We start from the raw sequence: 26126 nt of genomic DNA, 5'->3' as shown, positions 1-26126 counted from the left end.
CAAAATCTGCAACCACCCCCCAATCTTTTCAAGGTTCCCTACAGATTACTCATGGATCCGCATCAAAATCTGCAAATTTTAAAAGTATAAAAAAAACCCCAACTTTTCTACATCCTGTAATGACGACACGTGACCGCTGCAGCCAGTCATCACTGCAGGAGGCCATTATGTATGAACAGCGGCAGGTGACCATACGATTGAGCCTCCTTCAGGGGAGTATTGTGGTTGTTTTATTTTTTTAAATTCACAATCCATTTTCCGCAAGAAATGTCACAGCAAAATCCGCACCTAAGCCTGTGGTTTGCTGCGGATTCCCCTGCGGATTCTCACAGATTGCAGTGAGAGGGGGCAAATTACAGGGAAGTGCTTGTGCGTGTTTTTTTCCCGATCGCCAAACTGACAGATTGCTTTGCTGATCTGAGGCTCTGTCTGTGTTTTCCTCTTCCTGAACCTTCTGCTTTCTCCTGTGTTTTGCCATCATACTATTTTCCAGTCCAAACTGTCAGAATTTTTTAAAATTTTTAAGCGAAGGATCCAGTCCCTTTTCCCGTCATTTTATTTTTTGTTATATTTTTATCTTATTTTTTCCGTTTTTTATTTTTCATTTTTTTTTTTGTGCTTTTCGTTATTTCGGGGCATCATGAAGACGGTTGCCTAATCCCCGCACTCCCTATTACTGGAGGAAGACATCCTTGTTAGTTGGTGTTGTTCAGGGGAATGTCTGAAACAGACGCCTACGCAGCGAGCATTCACCCACACAGCTTCCGCCCACACAGTGCATCTCACCCACTCCCCTCCCATCGTCTCCACGTCTGGCTCCAGCACCGATCCCAGGCTGCCTCTCACATTCTCACACCACCCTCCCTTTTTGGGGGGAAAAAACTGCATCTTCTTTTTGCATTTTTTTTTTCTTTTTTTTTTTTCCTATTTTATTTTTATTTATTTTTTGCTTCTCTATGATCTCACATGGAAAGGAATACCTCGGCATAGACGCATTTTGCTCTGTTTTATGCAGGGATTAATGTCCGTGTGTTTTTTTTTTTTTTCCGCAATACCAGCGATGCCGAGCTTGTGCTGCCGTCTCATTGGCATCACTAGGATCACTAATTATTAAATGATGGAAAGATCAATTACAATAGAAAAACCTTGGTCTTGTGTATTTTTCTTTTTTGGACAAGCACCTTCTTTAATGAAGTTCTTTAAGAAAAAAAAAACCCCTCTTGCACTCCCCTCCCAGCCCGGTGCTGTCCTAGCGATGTCGGCCCTGTATGTGCTTGCGCCCACGTTACATATCACTTCATTAGTGCAGGAGATCCGCTTCCACTGATGGGCTGCAGCGCTGGTTCTAAATTCCCTGGTTCTAAATTTTGTTTGAGGGAATTCAGGGCGCTGCAGTCCATCACTTGTCGCTGATGGGCTGCAGCGTTCACGTCACATAGCAATCAGCAGCCACTGATGGGCTGCAGCGCTCACTTTCCTCAAAAGCATTTATGATGAGTGATTTGTAAACGCTGCAGCCAATCATTGGTTGCCGATAGGTTGCAGCACTCTCTTGACATAATGTCATGAGCGCCGGCAGACGACGACATAATGCTTTTATTTTACATGAGGCTGTTTTTCATTAAAGATGGGGTTGTCCAAGGATCGAACATGCTCTTGAATCTGTCATCAATGAGACTGATAATCCAGATAATCTGGCGTGACTCATTTTATTCAAGATTATTGTACTTGTGTTTTTATTAAGTATACCGCCTTGTCACATGTAAAGCACCATGGAATAAATGGCGCTATAATAATAATCCTGATGGTGTATTTGTAAGGGAAGAGAAAAAAACGTACATTGCAGTCATACTGCTTGACGTACAGGTTTTCTGGAGTATCAGATGCTCAGGAAAAGGAATCTTCCATAGAACCTCTGTACTTATCCTGAGTTACATCCTGTATTATACTCCAGAGCTGCACTCACTATTCTGCTGGTGCACTCACTGTGTACACACATTACATTTACTGATCCTGAGTTACATCCTGTATTATACTCCAGAGCTGCACTCACTATTCTGCTGGTGCAGACACTGTGTACATAATTACATTACTGAGCCAGAGTTACATCCTCTATTATACCCCAGAGCTGCACTCACTATTCTGCTGGTGCAGTCACTGTGTACATAATTACATTACTGATCCTGTATTATACCCCAGAGCTGCACTCACTATTCTGCTGGTGCAGTCACTGTGTACATACATTACATTACTGATCCTGAGTTACATCCTGTATTATACTCCAGAGCTGCACTCACTATTCTGCTGGTGCAGTCACTGTGTACATACATTACATTACTGATCCTGAGTTACATCCTGTATTATACCCAAGAGCTGCACTCACTATTCTGCTGGTGCAGTCATTGTGTACATACATTACATTACTGACCCTGAGTTACATCCTGTATTATACCCCAGAGCTGCACTCACTATTCTGCTGGTGCAGTCACTGTGTACATACATTACATTACTGATCCTGAGTTACATCCTGTATTATACTCCAGAGCTGCACTCACTATTCTGCTGGTGCAGTCACTGTGTACATACATTACTGATCCTGAGTATCATCCTGTATTATACTCCAGAGCTGCACTCACTATTCTGCTGGTGCAGTCACTGTGTACATACATTACATTACTGATCCTGAGTTACATCCTGTATTATACTCCAGAGCTTCACTCGCTATTCTGCTGGTGCAGTCACTGTGTACATACATTACTGATCATGAGTTACATCCTGTATTATACTCCAGAGCTGCACTCACTATTCTGCTGGTGCAGTCACTGTGTACATACGTTACATTACTGATCCTGAGTTACATCCTGTATTATACTCCAGAGCTGCACTCACTATTCTGCTGGTGCAGTCACTGTGTACATACATTACATTACTGATCCTGAGTTACATCCTGTATTATACTCCAGAGCTGCACTCACTATTCTGCTGGTGCAGTCACTGGGTACATACATTACATTACTGATCCTGAGTTACATCCTGTATTATACCCCAGAGCTGCACTCACTATTCTGCTGGTGCAATCACTGTGTACATACATTACATTACTGATCCTGAGTTACCTCCTGTATTATACCCCAGAGCTGCACTCCATATTCTGTTGTGTACATGCACTATATTATTTGTATTATACTCCAGAGCTATGCTCACTATTCTGCTGTGTACATACAGTGGGTACGGAAAGTATTCAGACCCCTTTACATTTTTCACTCTGTTTTATTGCAGCCATTTGGTAAATTCAAAAAAAAAAATAATTTTCTCATTAACCCCTTTCTGACATCGGACGTACTATCCCGTCCATGTGGGGTGGGCCCCTATGACCATGGACGGGATAGTACGTCCAGCGCGATCGGCGGCGCTCACGGGGGGAGCGCGGCCGATCGCGGCCGGGTGTCAGCTGTTTATCGCAGCTGACATCCGGCACTATGTGCCAGGAGCGGTCACGGACCGCCCCCGGCACATTAACCCCTGGCACACCGCGATCAAAGATGATTGCGATGTGCCGGCGGTGCAGGGAAGCACCGCGCAGGGAGGGGGCTCCCTGCGGGCTTCCCTGAGCCCCCCGCAGCAACGCGATGTGATCGCGTTGCTGCGAGGGTCTTACCTCCCTCCCTCCCTGCTCGAGCCCCGGATCCAAGATGGCCGCGGATCCGGGTCCTGCAGGGAGGGAGGTGTCTTCACAGAAGCCTGCTCAGAGCAGGCACTGTGAAGGCTGCAGCGCTGCATGTCAGATCAGTGATCTGACAGAGTGCTGTGCAAACTGTCAGATCACTGATCTGTGATGTCCCCCCCTGGGACAAAGTAAAAAAGTAAAAAAAAAAATTTTCAAATGTGTAAAAAAAAAAAATAAAAAAAAATATTCCAAAATAATGAAAAAAAAAAACAAATATTATTCCCATAAATACATTTCTTTAAATAAAAAAAACAAAACAATAAAAGTACACATATTTAGTATCGCCGCGTCCGTAACGGCCCGACCTATAAAACTGGCCCACTAGTTAACCCCTTCAGTATACACCGTAAGAAAAAAAAAAAAAAAAAAACGAGGCAAAAAACAACGCTTTATTATCGTACCGCCGAACAAAAAGTGGAATAACACGCGATCAAAAAGACAGATATAAATAACCATGGTACCGCTGAAAACGTCATCTTGTCCCGCAAAAAACGAGCCGCCATACAGCATCATCAGCAAAAAAATAAAAAAGTTATAGTCCTGAGAATAAAGCGATGCCAAAATAATTATTTTTTTTATAAAATAGTTTTTATCGTATAAAAGCGCCAAAACATAAAAAAATGATATAAATGAGGTGTCGCTGTAATCATACTGACCCGAAGAATAAAATTGCTTTATCAATTTTACCAAACGCGGAACGGTATAAACGCCTCCCCCAAAAGAAATTCATGAATAGCTGGTTTTTGGTCATTCTGCCTCACAAAAATCGGAATAAAAAGCGATCAAAAAATGTCACGTGCCCGAAAATACCAATAAAAACGTCAACTCGTCCCGCAAAAAACAAGACCTCACATGACTCTGTGGACCAAAATATAGAAAAATTATAGCTCTCAAAATGTGGTAACGCAAAAAATATTTTTTGCAATAAAAAGCGTCTTTCAGTGTGTGACGGCTGCCAATCATAAAAATCCGCTAAAAAACCCGCTATAAAAGTAAATCAAACCCACCATCATCACCCCCTTAGTTAGGGAAAAATTTAAAAAATGTATTTATTTCCATTTTCCCATTAGGGCTAGGGTTAGAGTTAGGGCTAGGGCTAGGGTTAGGGCTAGGGTTAGGGCTAGGGTTAGGGCTAGGGTTAGGGCTAGGGCTACAGTTTGGGTTGGGGCTAAAGTTACAGTTAGGGTTTAGATTACATTTACGGTTGGGAATAGGGTTGGGATTAGGGTTAGGGGTGTGTCTGGGTTAGAGGTGTGGTTAGGGTTACTGTTGGGATTAGGGTTAGGGATGTGTTTGGATTAGGGTTTCAGTTATAATTGTGGGGTTTCCACTGTTTAGGCACATCAGGGGCTCTCCAAACGCGACATGGCGTCCGATCTCAATTCCAGCCAATTCTGCGTTGAAAAAGTAAAACATTGCTTCTTCCCTTCCGAGCTCTCCCGTGTGCCCAAACAGGGGTTTACCCCAACATATGGGGTATCAGCGTACTCAGGACAAATAGGACAACAACTTTTGGGGTCCAATTTCTCCTGTTACCCTTGGGAAAATACAAAACTCGGGGCTAAAACATATTTTTTGTGGGAAAAGAAAGGATTTTTTATTTTCACGGCTCTGCGTTATAAACTGTAGTGAAACACTTGGGGGTTCAAAGTTCTCACAACACATCTAGATTAGTTCCCTGGGGGGTCTAGTTTCCAATATGGGGTCACTTGTGGGGGGTTTCTACTGTTTAGGTACATTAGGGGTTCTGCAAACGCAATGTGACGTCTGCAGACCATTCCATCTAAGTCTGCATTCCAAATGGCGCTCCTTCCCTTCCGAGCTCTGCCATGCGCTCAAACGGTGGTTTCCCCCAACATACGGGGTATCAGCGTACTCAGGACAAATTGGACAACAACTTTTGGGGTCGAATTTCTCCTCTTACCCTCGGGAAAATACAAAACTGGGGGCTAAAAAATAATTTGGGGGGGAAAGATTTTTTTTTTAATTTTCACGGCTCTGCGTTACAAACTGTAGTGAAACACTTGGGGGTTCAAAGCTATCACAACACATCTAGATGAGTTCCTTAGGGGGTCTAGTTTCCAAAATGGTGTCACTTGTGGGAGGTTTCTACTGTTTAGGTACATTAGGGGCTCTGCAAATGCAATGTGACACCTGCAGACCATTCCATCTAAGTCCTCATTCCAAATGGAGCTCCTTCCCTTCCGAGCCCTCCCATGCGCCCAAACAGTGGTTCCCCCCCACATATGGGGTATCAGCGCACTCAGGACAAATTGGACAACAAATTGTGGGGTCGAATTTCTCCTGTTACCCTCAGGAAAATACAAAACTGGGGGCTAAAAAATAATTTTTGTGGGAAAAAATTTTTGTTTTATTTTTACGGCTCTCCATTATAAACTTCTGTGAAGCCCTTAGTGGGTCAAAGCGCTCAGCACACATCTAGATAAGTTCCTAAGGGGGTCTACTTTCCAAAATGGTGTCACTTGTGGGGGGTTTCTACTGTTTAGGTACATTAGGGGCTCTGCAAACGCAATGTGACACCTGCAGACCATTCCATCTAAGTCTGCATTCAAATGGCGCTCCTTCCCTTCTGAGCCCTCCCATGTGCCCAAACAGTGGTTCCCCCCACATATGGTGTATCATCGCACTCAGGACAAATTGGGCAACAAATTTTGGGGTCCAATTTCTCCTGTTACCCTCAGGAAAATACAAAACTGGGGGCTAAAAAAATAATTTTTGTGGGAAAAAAATGTTGTTTTATTTTTACGGCTCTGCATTATAAACTTCTGTGAAGCACTTGGTGGGTCAAAGTGCTCACCACACCTCTAGATAAGTTCCTTAGGGGGTCTACTTTCCAAAATGGTGTCATTTGTGGGGGGTTTCAATGTTTAGGCACATCAGTGGCTCTTCAAACGCAACATGGCGTTCTATCTCAATTCCTGTCAATTTTGCATTGAAAAGTCAAACGGCGCTCCTTCCTTTCCGAGCTCTCCCATCCGCCCAAACAGTGGTTTACCCCCACATATGGGCTATCGGTGTACTCAGGACAAATTGTACAACAACTTTTGGGGTCCAATTTCTTCTCTTACCCTTGGGAAAATAAAAAATTGGGGGCGAAAAGATAATTTTTGTGAAAAAATATGATTTTTTATTTTTACGGTTCTACATTATAAACTTCTGTGAAGCACTTGGTGGGTCAAAGTGCTCACCACACCTCTAGATAAGTTCCTTAGGGGGTCTACTTTCCAAAATGGTGTCACTTGTGGGGGGTTTCAATGTTGAGCCACATCAGGGGCTCTCCAAACGAAACATGGCGTCCCATCTCAATTCCAGTCAATTTTGCATTGAAAAGTCAAATGGCACTCCTTCGCTTCCGAGCTCTGCCATGCGCCCAAACAGTGGTTTACCCCCACATGTGGGGTATTGGCATACTCAGGACAAATTGTACAACAATGTTTGGGGTCCATTTTCTCCTGTTACCCTTGGTAAAATAAAACAAATTGGAGCTGAATTAAATTTTTTGTGAAAAAAAGTTAAATGTTCATTTTTATTTAAACATTCAAAAAATTCCTGTGAAGCACCAGAAAGGTTAATAAACTTCTTGAATATGGTTTTGAGCACCTTGAGGGGTGTAGTTTTTAGAATGGTGTCACACTTGGGTATTTTCTATCATATAGACCCCTCAAAATGACTTCAAATGAGATGTGGTCCCTAAAATAAAATGGTGTTGTAGAAATGAGAAATTGCTGGTCAACTTTTAACCCTTATAACTCCCTAACAAAAAAAAATTTTGGTTCCAAAATTGTGCTGATGTAAAGTAGACATGTGGGAAATGTTACTTATTAAGTATTTTGTGTGACATATCTCTGTGATTTAATTGCATAAAAATTCAAAGTTGGAAAATTGCGAAATTTTCATAATTTTCGCCAAATTTCCGTTTTTTTCACAAATAAACGCAGGTACTATCAAAGAATTTTTACCATTGTCATGAAGTACAATATGTCACGAGAAAACAATGTCAGAATCACCAGGATCCATTGAAGCGTTCCAGAGTTATAACCTCATAAAGGGACAGTGGTCAGAATTGTAAAAATTGGCCCGGTCATTAACGTGCAAACCACCCTTGGGGGTAAAGGGGTTAATGTACACTCTGCACCCCATCTTGACGTAAATTTCTACATTTTTTTTTTTTTCATTAATTCATTAAAAAAGATAACCTGAAATATCGCATGGTCTTAAGTATTCAGGCCCTTTGCTCAGACATTCATATTTAAGTCACATTCTGTCCATTTCCTTGTGATCCTCCTGGAGATGGTTTTGCCCCTTTCTGACATTAGATGTACTATCCCGTCCATGTGCCCTGGGCCCGTCTGACCATGGACGGGATAGTACGACATGGTTGATCGGCTGCGTGTCAGCTGATTCTCACGGCTGACATCTGGCACTAAGTGAGTGGGCATGTCACGGGGTCCCGATCGCTGCCATGGAGACCCGATGGAGATACTTATTAAGTATTTTGTGTGACATGACTGTGATTTAAGGGCATAAAAATTCAAAGTTGGAAAAATGCAAAATTTTCGCCAAATTTCCGTTTTTTCCACAAATAAATGCAGGTAATATCAAAGAAATTTTACCACTATAATGAAGTACAATATGTCACTAGAAAACAGTGTCAGAATCACCGGGATCCGTTGAAGCGTTCCAGAGTTATAACGTCATAAACGGACAGTGGTCAGAATTGTAAAAATTGGCCCAGTCATTAACGTGCAAACCACCCTTGGGGGTAAAGGGGTTAATTAAACTGATAGGATTTGATTTGGAACGGCGCACACCTGTCTATAGAAGACCTCACAGCTCACAGCGCATGTCAGACCAAATGAGAATCATGAGGCCAAAGGAACTGGCCAAGGAGCTCAGAGACAGAATTGTGGCAAGGCACAGATCTGGCCATGGTTACAACAGAATTTCTGCAGTACTCAAGGTTCCTAAGAGCACAGTGGCCTCCATAATCCTTAAATGGAAGAAGTTTGGAACCACCAGAAGTCTTCCTAGACCTGGCCGTCCAGCCAAACTGAGCAATCGTGGAAGAAGAGCCTTGGTGAGAGAGGTAAAGAAGAACCCCAAGATCACTGTGGCTGAGCTCCAGAGATGCAGTAGGGAGATGGGAGAAAGTTCCACAAAGTCATCTATCACTTCAGCCCTCCACCAGTCGGGCCTTTACGGCAGAGTGGAAATAGAAATACATGGGCTACTTGCACAGTGAACAAGTCTGTAGGAACATGTTCACATACCACCAAAAAACTTGAAGACCCAAAAAAGCACAGTAAAACCAAAAACACTCCGTTGCAAAAAAAATCACAGTAATCAGCAAGTGCTAGTAAAAAACAGGGTATTTGGTTGATACGTTTTTTGCAAAAAATGTATACAAAGCTGCTCCACTAAACGTCAAGGTATACCCATATATAGCAGTCCTAACTGATGTATGCAATCCCTATCTGATGTATATTAAAAACCTGATCATCTGTATAGTACCTGTATAAGCAGGGTTCAGAGAGGAAATGTCCATGTGGACACTCTGAATGGAACAGCTTTTGTGCAGATAGCCCACAAGGAGTGGTGGATAACTCCCTGGTGGTGGAGCAGCTTAGTATACGTTTTTTGCAAAAAAAAACGTATCAACCAAATAGCCTGTTTTTTACATCTTTTTACATCTCGGCTTTGGGAAAATGGCCGCCGCGATCTCTAATGCGCACGCGCGGCATCCCGCGGCCATTTTCCTGAAGCCCCGTGCAGCAGAGCACTCCATCTGCGCACGCGCGGCCCCAGGAAGATGGCCGCCCCCACCGATGCAAGGGATTACAGCGCAGATCGCGCGCTGTGTCTTCACGTGGGCGCAGGGAAGTCGGAACTCTGGACATGCGCACACCACTACGCCACCAACGGAAAGCTGGGGAAGAAAAGAGCGCTGTGAACACGCCCACCTGACCAGACCAGCCTGATTGACAGGCGAAAAAGGCGACTTTGGTAATGTATTTCTCAGCATACATGGGGAATCAGGGTACACTACATACACTATAGTAACGCACAGCGCAGGCCCTATTTAACAGTATTTATAGCTCAATCTCAAAAAACGGGGTGACAGGTTCCCTTTAATGATCTGGTAGAAGGTTTACACAGTAAAATATCGATATTTGCACATGATACAAAACTATGTAAAGCAGTTAATACAAGAGAAGATAGTATTCTGCTACAGATGGATCTGGATAAGTTGGAAACCTGGGCTGAAAGGTGGCAGATGAGGTTTAACAATGATAAATGTAAGGTTATACACATGGGAAGAAGGAATCAATATCACCATTACACACTGAATGGGAAACCACTGGGTAAATCTGACAGGGAGAAGGACTTGGGGATCCTAGTTAATGATAAACTTACCTGGAGCAGCCAGTGCCAGGCAGCAGCTGCCAAGGCAAACAGGATCATGGGGTGCATTAAAAGAGGTCTGGATACACATGATGAGAGCATTATACTGCCTCTGTACAAATCCCTAGTTAGACCGCACATGGAGTACTGTGTCCAGTTTTGGGCACCGGTGCTCAGGAAGGATATAATGGAACTAGAGAGAGTACAAAGGAGGGCAACAAAATTAATAAAGGGGATGGGAGAACTACAATACCCAGATAGATTAGCGAAATTAGGATTATTTAGTATAGAAAAAAGACGACTGAGGGGCGATCTAATAACCATGTATAAGTATATAAGGGGACAATACAAATATCTCGCTGAGGATCTGTTTATACCAAGGAAGGTGACGGGCACAAGGGGGCATTCTTTGCGTCTGGAGGAGAGAAGGTTTTTCCACCAACATAGAAGAGGATTCTTTACTGTTAGGGCAGTGAGAATCTGGAATTCCTGCCTGAGGAGGTGGTGATGGCGAACTCAGTCGAGGGGTTCAAGAGAGGCCTGGATGTCTTCCTGGAGCAGAACAATATTGTATCATACAATTATTAGGTTCTGTAGAAGGACGTAGATCTGGGGATTTATTATGATGGAATATAGGCTGAACTGGATGGACAAATGTCTTTTTTCGGCCTTACTAACTATGTTACTATGTTACAATGACCCTAAGCACACAGCTAAAATAACAAAGGAGTAGCTTCAGAACAACTCTGTGACCATTCCTGACCGGCCCAGCCAGAGCCCTGACCTAAACCCAATGGAGCATCTCTGGAGAGATCTGAAAATGGCGTCCACCAACGTTCACCATCCAACCTGACGGAACTGGAGAGGATCCGCAAGGAAGAATGGCCGAGGATCCCCAAATCCAGGGGTGAAAAACTTGCATCATTCCCAAGGAGACTCATGGCTGTACAAGCTCAAAAGGGGCTTCTACTCAATACTGAGCAAAGGGGCTGAATACTTATGACCATGGGATAGTTTAGTTTTTTTTGTTTTTTTTTTAAATTTGCAAAAATTTCTACATTTTTTTTTTTCAGTCAAGATGGGGTGCAGAGTGTACATTAATGAGAAAAAAATGAACTTTTTTGAGTTTATCAAATGGCTGCAATGAAACGAGTGAAAAATTTAAAGGGGTCTGAATACTTTCCGTTCCCACTATACATTACTTGTATTATACTCCAGAGCAGCACTCACTGTTCTGTTGTATACATACATACATTACTTGTAGTATTCTCCAGAGCTGCGCTCGCTGTTCTGTTGTGTACATACATTACTTGTATTACAGGTCCTTCTCAAAAAATTAGCATATAGTGTTAAATTTCATTATTTACCATAATGTAATGATTACAATTAAACTTTCATATATTATAGATTCATTATCCACCAACTGAAATTTGTCAGGTCTTTTATTGTTTTAATACTGATGATTTTGGCATACAACTCCTGATAACCCAAAAAACCTGTCTCAATAAATTAGCATATCAAGAAAAGGTTCTCTAAACGACCTATTACCCTAATCTTCTGAATCAACTAATTAACTCTAAACACATGCAAAAGATACCTGAGGCTTTTATAAACTCCCTGCCTGGTTCATTACTCAAAACCCCCATCATGGGTAAGACTAGCGACCTGACAGATGTCAAGAAGGCCATCATTGACACCCTCAAGCAAGAGGGTAAGACCCAGAAAGAAATTTCTCAACAAATAGGCTGTTCCCAGAGTGCTGTATCAAGGCACCTCAATGGTAAGTCTGTTGGAAGGAAACAATGTGGCAGAAAACGCTGTACAACGAGAAGAGGAGACCGGACCCTGAGGAAGATTGTGGAGAAGGACCGATTCCAGACCTTGGGGAACCTGAGGAAGCAGTGGACTGAGTCTGGTGTGGAAACATCCAGAGCCACCGTGCACAGGCGTGTGCAGGAAATGGGCTACAGGTGCCGCATTCCCCAGGTAAAGCCACTTTTGAACCATAAACAGCGGCAGAGGCGCCTGACCTGGGCTACAGAGAAGCAGCACTGGACTGTTGCTAAGTGGTCCCAAGTACTTTTTTCTGATGAAAGCAAATTTTGCATGTCATTCGGAAATCAAGGTGCCAGAGTCTGGAGGAAGACTGGGGAGAAGGAAATGCCAAAATGCCTGAAGTCCAGTGTCAAGTACCCACAGTCAGTGATGGTGTGGGGTGCCATGTCAGCTGCTGGTGTTGGTCCACTGTGTTTCATCAAGGGCAGGGTCAATGCAGCTAGCTATCAGGAGATTTTGGAGCACTTCATGCTTCCATCGGCTGAAATGCTTTATGGAGATGAAGATTTCATTTTTCAGCACGACCTGGCACCTGCTCACAGTGCCAAAACCACTGGTAAATGGTTTACTGACCATGGTATTACTGTGCTCAATTGGCCTGCCAACTCTCCTGACCTGAACCCCATAGAGAATCTGTGGGATATTGTGAAGAGAAAGTTGAGAGACGCAAGACCCAACACTCTGGATGAGCTTAAGGCCGCTATTGAAGCATCCTGGGCCTCCATAACATCTCAGCAGTGTCACAGGCTGATTGCCTCCATGCCACGCCGCATTGAAGCAGTCATTTCTGCCAAAGGATTCCCGACCAAGTATTGAGTGCATAACTGAACATTATTATTTGTTGGTTTTTTTGTTATTAAAAAACACTTTTATTTGATTGGATGGGTGAAATATGCTAATTTATTGAGACAGGTTTTTTGGGTTATCAGGAGTTGTATGCCAAAATCATCAGTATTAAAACAATAAAAGACCTGACAAATTTCAGTTGGTGGATAATGAATATAATATATGAAAGTTTAATTGTAATCATTACATTATGGTAAATAATGAAATTTAACACTATATGCTAATTTTTTGAGAAGGACCTGTATACTCCAGAGCAGCACTCACTGTTCTGTTGTATACATACATTACTTGTATTCTCCAGAGCTGCGCTCGCTGTTCTGTTGTGTACATACATTACTTGTATTATACTCCAGAGCTGCGCTCACTATTCTGCTGTGTACATACATTAGTTGTATTATACTCCAGAGCAGCGCTCACTGTTCTGCTTTGTACATACATTACTTGTAGTATTCTCCAGAGCTGCGCTCGCTGTTCTGTTGTGTACATACATTACTTGTATTATACTCCAGAGCTGCACTCACTATTCTGCTGTGTACATACATTACTTGTATTATACTCCAGAGCTGCGCTCACTATTCTGCTGTGTACATGCATTCCTTGTATTATACTCCAGAGCAGCGCTCACTATTCTGCTGTGTACATGCATTCCTTGTATTATACTCCAGAGCAGCGCTCACTATTCTGCTGTGTACATGCATTCCTTGTATTATACTCCAGAGCAGCGCTCAGTATTCCGCTGTGTACATGCATTCCTTGTATTATACTCCATAGCAGCACTCACTATTCTGTGATCATGCATTCCTTGTATTATACTCCAGAGCAGCACTTAGTATTCTGCTGTGTACATGCATTCCTTGTATTATACTCCAGAGCAGAGCTCACTATTCTGCTGTGTACATGCATTCCTTGTATTATACTCCAGAGCAGCACTCAGTATTCTGCTGTGTACATGCATTCCCTGTATTATACTCCAGAGCAGCGCTCAGTATTCTGCTGTGTACATGCATTCCTTGTATTCTACTCCAGAGCAACGCTCAGTATTCTGCTGTGTACATGCATTCCTTGTATTATACTCCAGAGCAGAGCTCACTATTCCGCTGTGTACATGCATTCCTTGTATTATACTCCACAGCAGCGCTCAGTATTCCGCTGTGTACATGCATTCCTTGTATTATACTCCAGAGCAGAGCTCACTATTCTGCTGTGTACATGCATTCCTTGTATTATACTCCAGAGCAGAGCTCAGTATTCTGCTGTGTACATGCATTCCTTGTATTATACTCCAGAGCAGAGCTCACTATTCTGCTGTGTACATGCATTCCTTGTATTATACTCCAGAGCAGCACTCAGTATTCTGCTGTGTACATGCATTCCCTGTATTATACTCCAGAGCAGCGCTCAGTATTCTGCTGTGTACATGCATTCCTTGTATTCTACTCCAGAGCAACGCTCAGTATTCTGCTGTGTACATGCATTCCTTGTATTATACTCCAGAGCAGAGCTCACTATTCCGCTGTGTACATGCATTCCTTGTATTATACTCCACAGCAGCGCTCAGTATTCCGCTGTGTACATGAATTCCTTGTATTATACTCCAGAGCAGCACTCCGTATTCCGCTGTGTACATGAATTCCTTGTGTTATACTCCAGAGCAGCGCTCACTATTCTGCTGTGTACATGCATTCCTTGTATTATACTCCAGAGCAGCGCTCAGTATTCTGCTGTGTACATGCATTCCTTGTATTCTACTCCAGAGCAGCGCTCAGTATTCTGCTGTGTACATGCATTCCTTGTATTATACTCCAGAGCAACACTCGCTATTCTGCTGTGTACATGCATTCCTTGTATTATACTCCAGAGCAGCGCTCAGTATTCTGCTGTGTACATGCATTCCTTGTATTATACTCCAGAGCAGCACTCAGTATTCTGCTGTGTACATGCATTCCTTGTATTCTACTCCACAGCAGCGCTCACTATTCTGCTGTGTACATGCATTTCTTGTATTATACTCCAGAGCAGCGCTCAGTATTCTGCTGTGTACATGCATTCCTTGTATTATACTCCAGAGCAGCGCTCACTATTCTGCTGTGTACATGCATTCCTTGTATTATACTCCAGAGCAGCGCTCAGTATTCCGCTGTGTACATGCATTCCTTGTATTATACCCCATAGCAGCACTCACTATTCTGTGATCATGCATTCCTTGTATTATACTCCAGAGCAGCACTTAGTATTCTGCTGTGTACATGCATTCCTTGTATTATACTCCAGAGCAGAGCTCACTATTCTGCTGTGTACATGCATTCCTTGTATTATACTCCAGAGCAGCACTCAGTATTCTGCTGTGTACATGCATTCCCTGTATTATACTCCAGAGCAGCGCTCAGTATTCTGCTGTGTACATGCATTCCTTGTATTCTACTCCAGAGCAACGCTCAGTATTCTGCTGTGTACATGCATTCCTTGTATTATACTCCAGAGCAGAGCTCACTATTCTGCTGTGTACATGCATTCCTTGTATTCTACTCCAGAGCAGCACTCAGTATTCTGCTGTGTACATGCATTCCCTGTATTATACTCCAGAGCAGCGCTCACTATTCTGCTGTGTACATGCGTTCCTTGTATTATACTCCAGAGGAGCACTCACTATTCCGCTGTGTACATGCATTCCTTGTATTATACTCCACAGCAGCGCTCAGTATTCCGCTGTGTACATGAATTCCTTGTATTATACTCCAGAGCAGCACTCCGTATTCCGCTGTGTACATGAATTCCTTGTATTATACTCCAGAGCAGCGCTCACTATTCTGCTGTGTACATGCATTCCTTGTATTATACTCCAGAGCAGCGCTCAGTATTCTGCTGTGTACATGCATTCCTTGTATTCTACTCCAGAGCAGCGCTCAGTATTCTGCTGTGTACATGCATTCCTTGTATTATACTCCAGAGCAACGCTCAGTATTCTGCTGTGTACATGCATTCCTTGTATTATACTCCAGAGCAACACTCGCTATTCTGCTGTGTACATGCATTCCTTGTATTATACTCCAGAGCAGCGCTCAGTATTCTGCTGTGTACATGCATTCCTTGTATTATACTCCAGAGCAGCACTCAGTATTCTGCTGTGTACATGCATTCCTTGTATTCTACTCCACAGCAGCGCTCACTATTCTGCTGTGTACATGCATTCCTTGTATTATACTCCAGAGCAGCACTTTGTATTCTGCTGTGTACATGCATTCCTTGTATTATACTCCACAGCAGCACTCACTATTCTGCGGTGTACATGCATTCCTTGTATTATACTCCAGAGCAGCGCTCACTGTTCTGTTGTGTACGTACATGGCATCGCACTCGTCTTGGTGTTACTTTGTGTGCCCCTCCGTGGTGCGGCCGCTCTGGCGCCCCCGTGTGTCCTCTCCTCACTGCTGTCCTCCTCTCTTGTAGATGACACGGCTGGTGTTGCCCGGGATGCTGGAGAGGTGAGTCAGAGCGGTAAATAAACATTACCAGACAGGACCTCATTATTATTTATAGGGGAGAATCCTTTTCTTTGAAAAATTCATTGTGGTGACTAATGCGTGCGGCCTCCATGTTGGTGAGGATGGAGCGATCGGAGGTGAGTCATGAGGACGGAGGGTGAGTCACCGGCATCGTGGAATCCTTCACTTCTCCTCAACGCTCTGGTGGTGATTTTTTCTTTTTAGAACCGAATTAAAAAAAAAAAAAAAACGCACGGTCTGAGTCATCAATAGTCTCAACAGCTTTCTATTCTTAGGGGGGAATTACAGTGAAGGGGAGTGGGCGGATCATTCGGGATTACCTGCCGTCAGGCTGCAGCATTTCAGCCGTGGTAGAGATGGCAGCAAGTAAACAAAGCAGCCGTGTGGCCCCTGTAGGGACACGGAGGTCATTGACATTCACGCCTCTTGGCCACTGGCATGTCATTGCCCACTCTAGTGAAGAGGGCAGGGCTCTGACCTTCATCTGTTGTACCCCAGTGCCCATAGTAGGTCCATCCTACGGGCTGAGGGATACCTTGACAAGGGAGCCAGTCTCGGGTTGTGTTCCCTTTTGGTGTCGGACTCCCACCAATCTGACATTGATGACCTATCCTAAGGACATTTTCTGAGTTCTGAACAACCCCCTTGAATGTGAACATTGTTTTTACTCTATATGTCCTTTTATTTTCCTATGTTTTTTACAGTTGGAGCTTAAATACTCTTTCTGTCCACTAGGGGGAGCCCAGAGCATCACTGAATACTATGGGCTCCCCCTCATGGTGACTGCGGGGAGCCAGAATATTATCATTTAAAAGGGTTGTACCACGATCAGCTGTGAGTGTGATATATTACGGAGGGTCTCCCTCATCAAAAGATGAGGGTCCGGTGTCAGCTTTTTTTTTAATAGAACAGTATTCTCCTGTTCGGTTCGAGTCTCAGCAGATCCAGTGATCAGACACAAAGCCTAAAAATGGATCTACGAGTGCAGTAAACCCAAATATCCCTAGAAATCCGGAAGTTGAGATATGAGGAGCTGTAGAACTATTCATTACTGTTATCAATCTTCTTTCTGGATAGAAGGACTGGGGATGGAGTGCGTTCCCCATACCCATTTTATACTCCTCAACATTGAAAAAGTGGTGGAATGATGGAGACGTTACTGATCTGCAAAGGATGGAAAAATGGAAAGAGAACTTTCAAAACCTCTGGATTTATTTAGTCTGAGCCCGTGCAGAAATCCCGGAACTTCTAGACTCTGTTGCTATCAGTTGGGCAAATCATCAAGATCCGCTGTTGGCAGCTCCTGTGTAATCTCCAACCAATGGCGTCCCTGATGTGCTCGATGGGAGGCAAGTCCAGAGATGCTGCAGCCATGGGAGCTGGCTCCCAGTAGCACCACCAACATTCGGCCTGGGGGTGTCATATTGGAGAGTTTTTTTGGAGAAATGACCGCCCTCCTGGTTCCACAACAAAATCAGTGTAACGCTGAGTTAGAGGGGTCTGGTTACTGCACATTATGCCACCCCAACCCCAGAATCCCAGGAGTAGGAACGTCATAAAGAGGCCTTCAAAAAAAGAATGTTGCACCAGTCCTACTCCCGTGATTATGGTGTGCGGTGGTATAATGTGAGGCAGTTGGACCCCTCTAGTCTTTATTCCACCTCAATGTTATACTGATTTTTGACGTGGAACCAGCGGTGCGGTCTTTCCTCCAAACTGCCCCAGAAGCTGTTTTCCAACACGACAACCCCGTCCGTAGGTTGCTTGTATTACTGTAGGCCACCTGCATGGTCTAACCTTGCTCCAACGGCTGCAGCGTCTCCAGACTTGTCTCCATCGAGCACATCGTGGACTTGATTGGTCGGTGACTACACAGGAGCTGCCAGCAGAGGATCTTGATGATTTGTACAATCGGCGGCGGCAGAACCTTCCTTAGATGACCAATAATAACCTCAGTGATAGCAGCCGAGGCTGGAAGTTTTCGGGATTTCTGCTCGTGACTCAAGACTGAAAAAAAGACTTTTTTTGAATTTTTTTTTTTTTTTTTCCCCCCATCCTTTGCAGATAAGTTTCCATCATTTCTCCACTTTTTCTTGTTGCTGCCATTTCAGTGTTGAGTATATAAATGGCGATTCTCGCAGACCTCGCCCGGATCGGCTGGACTTGAATCTGATGTATGTGGGCGCCTGTAGACTTTGGCGTTAGATTAGTATTTTATAGCAGGCGCAGAATTCTTAGATATTCCAGATTATCGGATGAGCAGAAGATGTAAGGCGAGTGAAATGGTGATAAACGATCTTCCTGTATTTGTCACGCTGAGGATTATCCTGCAGTTCTGTGCCGGATTATCAATAATTGTGAATTATCGGATGGCGGAGTAATGTATAACGTTTGTGTTTCAGGTCCAAGGGTGTGATCTTGAATATTTCCTCTGCCAGCGGCATGTATCCGGTCCCGCTCCTCACTGTATATTCTGCTACTAAGGTGCGAGGGGAGCTGCATCCGAAAATGTCCTAGGGGCACGTTGGGGACAATGGATGTGGTTTGATGGGGCATCGCTCATCATGGGTGATGTTCGCTGGGATGTGGTTCACTATGGCAGCAGTTTGGTGGGGTGAGACTCGCCATGGCTGCAGTTTGGTGTTGTAAGACTTGCCATGGCGGCAGTTTGGTGGGGTGAGACTCGCCATGGCTGCAGTTTGGTGTTGTAAGACTTGCCATGGCGGCAGTTCGGTGTTGTAAGACTTGCCATGGCGGCAGTTTGGTGTTGTAAGACTTGCCATGACGGCAGTTTGGTGTTGTAAGACTTGCCATGACGGCAGTTTGGTGGGGTAAGACTTGCCATGGCGGCAGTTTGGTGGGGTAAGACTCGCCATGGCGGCAGTTTGGTGGGGTAAGACTCGCCATGGCGGCAGTTTGGTGGGGTAAGACTCGCCATGACTGCAGTTTGGTGGGGTAAGACTTGCCATGACGGCAGTTTGGTGGGGTAAGACTCGCCATGGCGGCAGTTCGGTGGGGTAAGACTCGCCATGGCGGCAGTTCGGTGGGGTAAGACTCGCCATGGCGGCAGTTCGGTGGGGTAAGACTTGCCATGACGGCAGTTTGGTGGGGTAAGACTCGCCATGGCGGCAGTTTGGTGGGGTAAGACTCGCCATGGCGGCAGTTTGGTGGGGTAAGACTTGCCATGACAGAAGTTCGGTGGGATATATCTTGCTATGTTGAGTCTTCGATGGGGTATGTTTTACATGGACGGTGTTGGGAGGGACTTGGCTTTGTATAGGGGGTGTTCTTTGGGCCCTAGCTCACCATGGGGGTTGTTTGAAGGGTTGGGAGTTGTTGTTTGATTCTTCGCCTCCCCTCTCTCCTGCGTATCTGAGGCTGATCCCAGGACAGACATTTTCTGGGGTTGCCCTTTATAATCCTGCCAATGTCAGGACTTGTGTACTCGGTCTGCCATCCTGATGGAGGCAGGATGGGGGGTTATAATACATGGGAAGGACCTTTCCTTATAGATTGGGTAAGGAATTTTTTTTTTCTTGTGCCTCCTGGGAGTTGTAGTGCTTTCTTCTAACATGTCATCACATTAGAGATTCCTTTCGCCTCTGACTATTTTTTTTTTTTTTTTTTCTTGGTCTTTGTTCAGGCTTTTGTGGATTTCTTCTCGCGGGGTCTGCACGCCGAGTACAAGAGTAAGGGTGTCACCGTGCAGGTGAGTGAAGCGCGTCGCTACCGAGGATCCTTGTTATTGTGTGGTCTCCATGGCAACAGCGGCTGTCTTGGCAACAAGGAGATCACGTTCTCAAGCACAGGAGTGTGTGACGTCCTCACCTCCGAGGCTTCCCGTTGGTCTAAATTATTATTTCATTTTTTTTTCCTTCAAATTGAGCATTTTTATCAGCTCTGCCTTTGTTTTGTTTTTTTTGTTTCTTGTTTTTTTTAATTATTTTTGGCGATTTGGAGTCCCTGCCTTATATGATGATTATCGGCATAAGATATATATAAAAAAAGTTTCGGCTGCCATGACGTCCTCGATATTTAGAAGACGATCGGTGTCCACCCACTGTCTCCGTGCCGCTTTTCTGGATGGGGCCAAAACTGATCTGACTAACCTGGGAAATTAACTCTTCGTAATTAGCGGATCATGGATGCCTAATATCTGTGCAGAAGAGAACACTTGACTATAATTTATTTTTTTTAATTAAATATTTTAAGATATTTTTAGAGAGGTCATCCAGTAATAGCAAATAATGATAAAAAGTAAATTATTAGTAGACTGCAAAAGTGTCAAATGTGACTTGAAATAAAACAGGTTGTCTAGAAAACACAATATTCCTCTCTGATGGAATAAGAAAGGCTGCAGCCAATCAGCGGTTGATTAGCTGCAGCAGTCACGTTGCATATCAAGAGCAGGTGACCACAATGTGCCGACATTGGAGGAACGGACACTCCAGCAATTCTCCAGGATTGGCGCTTTTTAATGGGCTTTTATTCTACAGGGTACTAGATCCGTGGGGCTGACTGTCCCGCTACTGGGAAGAAACCTGGTGGGGAGGGGTCCCTTACGACCAGGCTGCAGACGTTCTTCACCCCCCAGATTAGAAAAGGGTCTTGTTCTTGCCATCCACACCCATGCAGGGCTAATGTTAGGAAAACACAGCTGTGTAGAATATGTCCCCTTAATAACCGTAACCTGGGGGCCCGTCGCCCTCCGCCGGACCTGGGGGGCCCGTCGCCCTCCGCCGGACCTGGGGGGCCCGTCGCCCTCCGCCGGACCTGGGGGGCCCGTCGCCCTCCGCCGGACCTGGGGGGCCCGTCGCCCTCCGCCGGACCTGGGGGGCCCGTCGCCCTCCGCCGGACCTGGGGGGCCCGTCGCCCTCCGCCGGACCTGGGGGGCCCGTCGCCCTCCGCCGGACCTGGGGGGCCCGTCGCCCTCCGCCGGACCTGGGGGGCCCGTCGCCCTCCGCCGGACCTGGGGGGCCCGTCGCCCTCCGCCGGACCTGGGGGGCCCGTCGCCCTCCGCCGGACCTGGGGGGCCCGTCGCCCTCCGCCGGACCTGGGGGGCCCGTCGCCCTCCGCCGGACCTGGGGGGCCCGTCGCCCTCCGCCGGACCTGGGGGGCCCGTCGCCCTCCGCCGGACCTGGGGGGCCCGTCGCCCTCCGCCGGACCTGGGGGGCCCGTCGCCCTCCGCCGGACCTGGGGGGCCCGTCGCCCTCCGCCGGACCTGGGGGGCCCGTCGCCCTCCGCCGGACCTGGGGGGCCCGTCGCCCTCCGCCGGACCTGGGGGCCCGTCGCCCTCCGACGGACCTGGGGGCCCGCCGCCCTCCGATCCGTCCACATCAGCAGCACACAGTGAAGGAGTAAGCAGAGGTCAGCCGTGGCCTTAGTAGTCTTCTGCTGCCATCTAGTGGCCGCAGTGTATAACTGCAGAGCGGCCACATTAATCCGTCTTGTGTTATAATGCGGGGCTGGTAATGATGCATTACACGTACAATCAAGAGGCAGCGACTGACCGCATGGATAGGAGCCTGGTCCTGTAAATGTGCTGCAATAAAGGCCAGGTCCCTCCTGTCTCATCACAAGATGTTTTGCATTTAGGGTTGTTCATATTAAATGGATGCATATAGCAAAGTGCAATAAACAAGTATAAAGAACCCAACATTTAGAAAAGTCCCTGTTATGACTTCTTGTGACGGTTTTCCTGTCTGCAGAGCGTTCTTCCATTCTTTGTGGCAACCAAAATGAGCGGAATCCGCAAACCAACCTGGGACAAGCCAAGCCCAGAAGACTACGTGAGGTCTGCGCTGAACACTGTGGGTCTAGAGAGCCGGACTAATGGCTTCCTGCCTCACGCCATCTTGGTAAGATAATACTGTATATAAAATTGCTATTTTTTTGGTCAAAGCACAGCATTTACATGACCTGCGATGCTCGGGCTGCGCCATTTTCCGCACACACTATGATCATGGATCTGTTTTATGGACCAGGGCCTTTATAACCTTTACATACCTCTCGATTCTGAGAATGTGGAGAACTGCTATATTTTGTGCCATATTTGCCCGCTCACCATAATTTCTGTTTTTTTTTTTAAATTTTCCCAGGGCTGGGTCACGGGATCCCTGCTCCCCGCCAACCTCTCCTCGAAGCTCGCCATGAACGTGAACAAAGGACTGCGCGCTCGTTTCCTGAAGAGAGCGAAGAAAAACTAGAGCCGCTCCTCCATTTGTACCAAATCTGTGTGAATCCTCAGGTCTCTGTAACGACTGATGGTAACACGAGGACCCCGTCATTAGACCCTCAGACTAACTGTCGATAGAATGTTTTTAAGATTTAGTTGTTTTTTTTTTTTGTTTTTTTTGTGTGTGTTCCCTGAATGTTTTACATTAAAGGATTGACATGAGGGTGGGTGTTCCTGCCTGAGATGCTGGGAGTTGTAGTTTGGCAATACCTGGGGAGAACTGCACGGCTCGTGACCATTGTATAAGGCTGTGGGAATATGGCCGCTCTTCTGTCCTGCGGTGTGACCCCAGTGCAGGGAGCGGAGGCAGGACCCCGCCTTATACCTAATGCACAACACATCCCCTTTATCAACCAACTACTAAAGCTCTGACATTAACCATTAATCATCTATGCAGTAACCCATGTATTTTTTTTTTTTGTAAATTCTTTATTTAAAATAAAGACTGGGAACATTACATACAGTTTATGAAAGAGCCAATAAAAGTGTCACAGATTCAATAATGGCATAATGTAAGCCCAGACTGACAACAGCGGGGAAGGAAGGAAAGGAGAAGGTAAAGGGGGGAGGGGAAGGGAAGGATGAAGGAAAGGGAAAAGGGCCTGGGTGGAAATGGCCCGGGGAGGGAAAGTTGGGAAAAAGGGGAAGTGGGAGAACAAATAACATAACAGAACATACACACGTGAAATTAACGTCCAATAATATGCAATACAATAGTTTAGCTTTTCAAAGAAGCAGGAAACAATGCAGTTATGCAGCAACCTTAGGGCACCTCGGATCTAAACATTTTCCAGGGGAGCCAATTTGAGGTAAAGCGTTCATGGGCATGCGCTTCCCAGCTTGAGAGTTCCTCCAGTCTACATATATGGTCAATTTTGTTGAACCATTCTCCTAGTGTAGGGGGGTATTCACTCCTCCACCTAGTGGTTATTAAAAGCTTTGCTGCACTAAGCACCAGGGGGAGGAGGCCATGTCTAGATGGTCTAAAATTATTTGTCGGGCACGAAAGAATAGCCTCAACAGCCATAAGATTAGTTTTAGTAAGTTTTAATTTTTTAAGTGTTGAGTCGACTCCCTCCCAGAACCTTCTGATGATAGGACACTCCCAGAATATGTGTGAATGGCTTCCCTGGACAGCCCGACACCTCCAGCACAAGTCGGAGTCAGACAGACCAAGATGGAGAAGCTTGACCGGCGTCATGTGCCATCTGGTAAGTATCTTATATGAGTTCTCCTGAAGCAGAATGCAACGAGAGAAACCTCGGGCAAACCTCAACATCTTAGAAACCTGGTCGTCTGAGAACTTGAAGTTCAGCTCAGATTCCCAAGAGTATATGAAGGAGGGTTTAAATGGTAGAGAAGGAGTGATGAGTCGGGAGTACATGCGCGATATGACTTTATATCTGGTTGAGCTTGTCTTAAACATAAGGTCCAGCCACGACCAATTGGACTTGTGTGGGAACCGATCTCTGAATTGAATAAGTGTACGTTTGAAGTGATGTTCTTGTAAAAAGTTTCTCGGAGATGCCAAGGTATTGCTAGGCCAGGTGTTGTTTTGGAGGACCTTACCATCATAAAAGGCAGCGAGAGATTCCATAGGGAGCTTCGACCACAGATTATAAGAGTCTACAAAATTAGGATCGATTAAATATGGAATGGTAGCGATAGGGGTTAAGGATGATGGGAATGATTCTGGAGGCAAATCATTCATAACAGAGCGTCTAATATGTAGGGTAGCTAAAGTTATTTCATCTAGACCTAAGAAAGACGCTGGCTTTGAGTGTGACCACACGAATGGGATTCCCCTCCTGTCTAGTAAAGCAGTGTCTACCGTGTCAATTATGTCTTTCTCTAGGCTAACTGCCACTCTCAGCCATCTGCTTAAGTGTATGGCCTTGTAGTAGATGTGAGGGTCAGGTAGTCCCAAACCCCCACATGAGATAGGGTATGACAATAATTTAAAAGGTAGCCTGGCTGGTTTATTTCTCCATATGAATTTGGATATTAAGGTCTTTATATTTTTGAAAAAAAAGAGAGGGAGACGAATGGGTATCATATTCATAAAATACAATATCAGGGGCATAAGGTAGGCTTTAAATACATTGACGCGCCCTATCCACGATAATGTGGGCAAGTTGTATAATTTCATCTGCGCTTCTATTTTCTTAAGTAAGGGTGAAAAATTGAAGTCGAATAGGTTTGTGGGGTCTCTGGTGATATGGACGCCCAAATATTTAATTGATGACATGGACCAGGAGAAGGGGGTTAGTTTACGCAAATTTGTTAGCTGGGAGTCTGGTAGGGTGATGTTGAGTGCTTCTGATTTAGTGTTATTAATTTTAAAGTTTGATAATTTGCCAAAATAATTTAGTATATTGATGATGGTGGGAAATGCTTCTAGCGGGTTGGAAATAAGAAAAAGCAGATCATCCGCGAATGCTAGTGTTTTTAATTCCAATCTACCTATCCGTAGTCCCTGAACTTGATTGTCTTGCCTAATTCTCTGTATTAGCGTTTCTATCACTAATATAAATAAGGAAGGGGACAAGGGACAACCCTGTCTGGTACCGTTACTGATGATAAAGGCATCTGATAGAACACCGTTCACCCGGACTCTGGCAGTGGGGAGAGAGTAGAGTGACAAGACCGCTGTGACATACTGGGGAGGGAAGCCAAACCTATGTAGGACTCTCTCCATATATCTCCAGCTTACTCTGTCAAACGCCTTCTCGGCGTCAGTAGATAGAAGGGTCAGTGGTAAATTCCTCTTTTTAACGTACATTATAGACTGAAGGACTTTAGTTGAATTGTCTCTTCCCTCTCTACCCCGTACAAAACCCGCCTGGTCCGAGCGAATCAATCTGGGGAGTATGTTACCTAACCTAGTCGCTAAGAGTTTTGCCCAAAGCTTCGTATCTGTGTTGAGGAGTGATATAGGCCTATAGCTGGAGCAGGAGTTAGGGTCTTTCCCTTCCTTTGGTAGCACTGTAATAAAGGCTTCTAAGGCTTGTTTTAGGAGTGGTTGCCCTGCCAGGAAAGAATTAAATAATGTTACTATATGGGGTAGAAGGGCTTTTATTAATTTCTTATAATAAATGATGGGGAGGCCATCGGGGCCCGGGGCTTTCCCATTAGGAATACTGGAGAGAATCTCCAGTACCTCCTCAGGGGTGACTGGAGCTACCAGCGAAGAAGAGTCCTCCAGGGACAAGGAGGGGAGTTTCAAGGATGAAAGGAAGGTGTCTATTGTTTCCAGAGCTGTACCGGGGTCCCCCATGTCCTCTGGTGAATCTAAATTGTAAAGTTTCTCATAGAAGCATTTGAATTCATTAGCAATGTCTTTGGTCTCAGAGATAACCAGGCCATCTGCACCCTTCAGCTGTGTGATGAAAGTACGTCCCCTGCGTTTTCTCAGGAGAGAAGTCATAAGTTTGCTTCCTCTATTGCCGTGAAGGTAAAACTGTTGTTGGCTTCTCATATAAGCTTTAGCTGAATGTATGTTCAAAAGATCTTTCAGTGATCTTCTGAGTGAGACGAGTTCCGTCTGATATTTATC

General features: G+C 45.1%; 1 protein-coding gene and 1 long non-coding RNA gene across 2 annotated transcripts in view; one reads left to right on the top strand and one right to left on the bottom strand.

Moving 5' to 3' along the window:
• The window catches only part of HSD17B12 (hydroxysteroid 17-beta dehydrogenase 12), a 124062-nt gene extending 101308 nt beyond the window's left edge, over window positions 1-22754 (top strand). The window contains exons 7-11 of the mRNA XM_069739127.1: window positions 16280-16314; window positions 18738-18819; window positions 19979-20044; window positions 22044-22193; window positions 22434-22754. Coding sequence (XP_069595228.1) covers window positions 16280-16314; window positions 18738-18819; window positions 19979-20044; window positions 22044-22193; window positions 22434-22541 — 441 coding nt within the window. The 3' untranslated portion in view covers window positions 22542-22754. The remainder of the gene's footprint in view (window positions 1-16279; window positions 16315-18737; window positions 18820-19978; window positions 20045-22043; window positions 22194-22433) is intronic.
• LOC138648881 (uncharacterized) overlaps window positions 1-26126 on the bottom strand; it is a 400375-nt gene that overhangs the window by 257809 nt on the left and 116440 nt on the right. The window lies entirely within an intron of this gene.

The sequence above is a fragment of the Ranitomeya imitator genome, chromosome 9, assembly GCF_032444005.1.
Source record: "Ranitomeya imitator isolate aRanImi1 chromosome 9, aRanImi1.pri, whole genome shotgun sequence".
In the NCBI taxonomy this organism is placed as follows: domain Eukaryota; kingdom Metazoa; phylum Chordata; class Amphibia; order Anura; family Dendrobatidae; genus Ranitomeya; species Ranitomeya imitator.
The sequence above is the reverse complement of the archived record's forward strand: the minus strand, read 5'-3'. Positions and strand labels throughout refer to the sequence as shown.